At 43.3% G+C, this 4,159-nt stretch overlaps 1 gene segment (V, D, J or C); it reads right to left on the reverse strand.

Moving 5' to 3' along the window:
* Positions 1 to 356: 356 nt before the first annotated feature.
* On the reverse strand, positions 357 to 1,252 carry LOC125449537 (T cell receptor beta variable 30-like). The segment is given in 2 exon segments: positions 357 to 706; positions 1,141 to 1,252. Coding segments are annotated over 2 exon segments (399 nt in total).
* Positions 1,253 to 4,159: the final 2,907 nt, after the last annotated feature.

Raw genomic sequence — 4,159 nt, forward strand, 5'->3', positions numbered from 1 at the left:
GCAGAAAGGGGGTATTAAATGCAGCAGTAGGGTGTGTACTGGAAGAGAGTGAATTCCGAGTTTTCTGAGCAATTGACTCCAAACATTTTGCCAGTCAGTTTCATTTCATTAAACCCAGTATCGTCTGCTGGAAATTCGCTCATAAATGCGATATGTTGTTTTCAGTGATCTTTCAGACTGTTCCAAAATTATCACTCTCTCTGCCGGAAAGAATGAGGTTAGGATACTGAAGTTAATGACAAAATTTGGCTCTTTCGCTACCATTTAATAAGGTTGTCTCTCTTGACACAAAAGAAATGTGTCCTGAACATCAATGGTCTGTCCCCACCAGCTGGTGGAAAATGAAACGGGAACGTTTATGGAGTCCAAAGCAGGTTTTTGCAGCTGCAACGACAACTTCTCAAACACTGTGCATTACTACACGCACAGAAATAGACAGCCGTGTGAGATGAAGAGGCGCTTCTCAGATCCAAGGTAAATAGCGTTTGGGTCGGTCTGTTGGCCTGATAATTCTCAGATGTGTAATTTTCAGGGGGTCCTGTTGTAACAGAGTAAAACAAAGCTTCTATTGCCCGGTTTGGTTGCTGTCTGTACCAGTACATTTGGAGATAGCTTGTATCCTTCAGACTACACTTGATTGTCTTCGACTCTCCTTCTGCAATAGAGATGATGTATGGAGACTGTTCCACATAGGAAGCCAGAATTCCTGTCAAATGTAAAGTGGAACCGATTCAAATTTCTGACAATCATTCATCAGAGCAAGGTCTGCATTTAACTAAAGGGCTTGCATTTACATAGAACCTGCCACAATCCAGAAACATACCTCATTTAAGGAAATGCAATAATCTTACTTAAATTTCAGTTCATGATTAAAATTCACGTCGGCCATGTTGAGCAAGAGTTTGATATTTTGGAGCAAGACCTGCTTTTCTTTGAATAGGCCACTGTTATCACTGTCTCCAATATGAACGTTGTAAAACATAGAGTGCTCTCTCAATAGTGACATGTGGGTTATCAGCCTTGTTTTCCAGCTCCAAGGTCTGGAGTGAGAATTTCTAATCCAGATAGGCGAATGCTAAGAAATAAATTACAGTTCATTTGACAACGTGCTATTTCATTCGCGGTGAGCTTGTGACTAACCTGGGGACAGTATAAAAATCCAGATGAGATAATAGGCTTCATGCAACATGATCCTGTTACTTCACACTTGCTCCCTCTGTGCAGGAATATCACCTTTGAAGGCAGTTTCTCTGTTCGATCCGATTAAATACATCACATCCGGTTGCTATCTCGTTGCCTCGAAGCCATTTGCTGTCAAACCTAAGCTCCACCTCCCTCTATTCCTCAACGACGCATTGGATTGATAGGCGGCAGGTCGGTGTGAATAACGGGGCTCAAAATGCGAGAGAGATTGCATAGTTTAAATTAACAAAAACAATTATTCCATTGGGTTGTTAATAACACGAGTCTAGACATTGAAGGTGAGAAAGGTAATCAACTGAAAGCGAAAATGGGAGATACAGAGAGCCTTTGATACATCGAGATTTTCTGATCCGAAATGCATTTTCTGAATGTGTAGTCTAAGCGGGATACAATTCACTTTCCAACAGATTTAGATGAATACCAGAAATGAGAAACGGTAGAAATGTAGGCAAAAAAAACGCGTGGCGAGAGATGGACGTATGCAGAGACAAAGTTTCAGGATCATAAATACAAGACGACACTGCCAAACCAGAGGCTTCAGCGAGAAGCAATCTTTCACAAGAGATCGTGACCACATGTTTAAATCTTTCCTGGAATGTGGATGTCACTTTGCGGGGTAATAGTTATAGTCCACCTGGAACTGATTCTGTGAAGGTGGTGTTGAAGTGCGTTCTTGAATCTACCTGCTCGATTCTGTCACTGTTGTTTGTAAATAATGTTTTTTCTGGTCCTTTTCAGGGGCTATTTCAGAATCAGTCCTGTAGCTCTGTGTCTGACGACAAATCGACTCCAGACCAGGTCAAAATGACAGATTTCCTTACTTGAAGGGAGCAGTGAAAAAAATGCATGATTCTTCGAGTGGCAATTTTGTGAGCACTATGAAGACAACATGCTTTGAAATGATACTTAAAAAATGAAAAATGCATAATGCCTTACTTGACATGAACAACTTCAAAATCTCCCCTTCCCCCACCGCATCCCAAAACCAGCCCAGTTCGTCCCCTACCCCCACTGCACCACACAACCAGCCCAGCTCTTCCCCTCCACCCACTGCATCCCAAAACCAGTCCAACCTGTCTCTGCCTCCCTAACCTGTTCTTCCTCTCACCCATCCCTTCCTCCCACCCCAAGCCGCACCTCCATCTCCTACCTACCAACCTCATCCCACCTCCTTGACCTGTCCGTCTTCCCTGGACTGACCTATCCCCTCCCTACCTCCCCATCTATACTCTCTCCACCTATCTTCTTTTCTCTCCATCTTCGGTCCGCCTCCCCCTCTCTCCCTATTTATTCTAGAACCCTCACCCCATCCCCCTCTCTGATGAAGGGTCTAGGCCCGAAACGTCAGCTTTTGTGCTCCTGAGATGCTGCTGGGCCTGCTGTGTTCATCCAGCCTCACATTTTATTATCATGAACAGTAATGACGCGGTTAAACGACATAGTACGTTGTTATGAGAAAGACAAAACACAGAGTGTCCTTTGAAAGTGTACAAAGACCTACACTGACCCCATCTCGGGAGTTGACATTGACAGGAAGGGCCTAATTGTCTTCATGCATTCTGTAGGGTCCCTTGTTTTGGTGAAATACGCAACATTCTTGGGGCAAAATGCTACATTGTTCCGTGCAGCGAGGCTTTTTCCATCAATGTTTGACTGTGTGTTTCTTTAAAATAATACACTGGAAATGGGCTGAAGCAGCGATGCATGCCAGAGGAGCCACAGAGGAGTGCTGATCTGCCAGTAGTGCGCTGTTTGCGAGTTGGCACCAAAACGAGTAATCTCTCGAGTAAATAATCACAGATTTGACCCAGTCCTTTTGTTTAAGAGCACGTCAGTGTTGAAACGCTTTCATGAATGTCACTGAGTGGCTTGGCTGTCCATTTCAGGGGAGGTTAATGGTGCATCGCAATGTTGTGCGTCTGGTATCGCATATGGTCGACATTGGGGTAAGATGGGTAAATTTGGGTGTCATTCGAGCAGAAAGAATGGTTCATCTGAATCTCAGTGCATAGAAGGATTAAATAAATGTACTAACACGGGATGTATTGGAATTGAAAGAGTTATTCTGTGTTTTGTGAGTGTGTTGTTTCCTGAGATTATAACAGTCATTCACTTTCCATCAAATATAGAATTGCTTGCTATTAAACTTTGATGGTGATATCCAGTTTCAAGGCCACATCAGACTTCAGCATGACTCTAATGTCTCTTCTGGAGTGAATGAGTAAAAGATAACTGAGTTTTGGAATGAATTTGTTTCTTCACCTGCCAGATCGTGAAGTCACCCAAATCTCAGCGGTGTAAATAGGAAATGTGCATTTGTGTGGATGTATTGAAGCGGACGTGAAACACTGAGAGTGGTGAGTAAAGGATGTTGCTGTGAAGAGGAAGAAGGCGTTGTTTTCACTCTGGCTGCTGCACAGCCCTGGAGGCCAGCAGATGAAATATTGCTCGAGAGGGTTGATTCCAAACAACAAGGAAAGAATCACACAGAGGACATCAGTGGATATAATGTTTGGTGAGACAGATCTGCGGGAGAGATGAGATGCTCTGGTATCCTGGATACAGGACATGAATTATTTGGGAGATTGTAGAGTATCTGGGTGATTTGGAGACTTTGGGAATAATACAGGGGGTCTCCAGTGGAGATAGGCTTGAGTTTTTCACAACAATGAAATATTCCTTGGAGTGAACACAGGAAACTCATTTCAATAAGATAAGTGACGTTCCTCAGAGACACAGTTTTCCACTCATTTGAGAAGTGAATAACTAGTCGGGGTGGGGGCGGGAGTCAGGTGAGTTTTAAGAGTTCCACGTGGAAGAAGGTGGACTCTTCCATGTGATGAAAAAAAATGTATCGATTGTATCGAACTTTAAAGCACGGCTCTATGAGACAAAGGTTTGGAAGCGGATTTAAAAATGACATTAGAAAGTTGATCAGAGTAAGGATGTGAATGGA

This window comes from Stegostoma tigrinum, chromosome 46, assembly GCF_030684315.1.
Source record: "Stegostoma tigrinum isolate sSteTig4 chromosome 46, sSteTig4.hap1, whole genome shotgun sequence".
In the NCBI taxonomy this organism is placed as follows: Eukaryota; Metazoa; Chordata; class Chondrichthyes; order Orectolobiformes; family Stegostomatidae; genus Stegostoma; species Stegostoma tigrinum.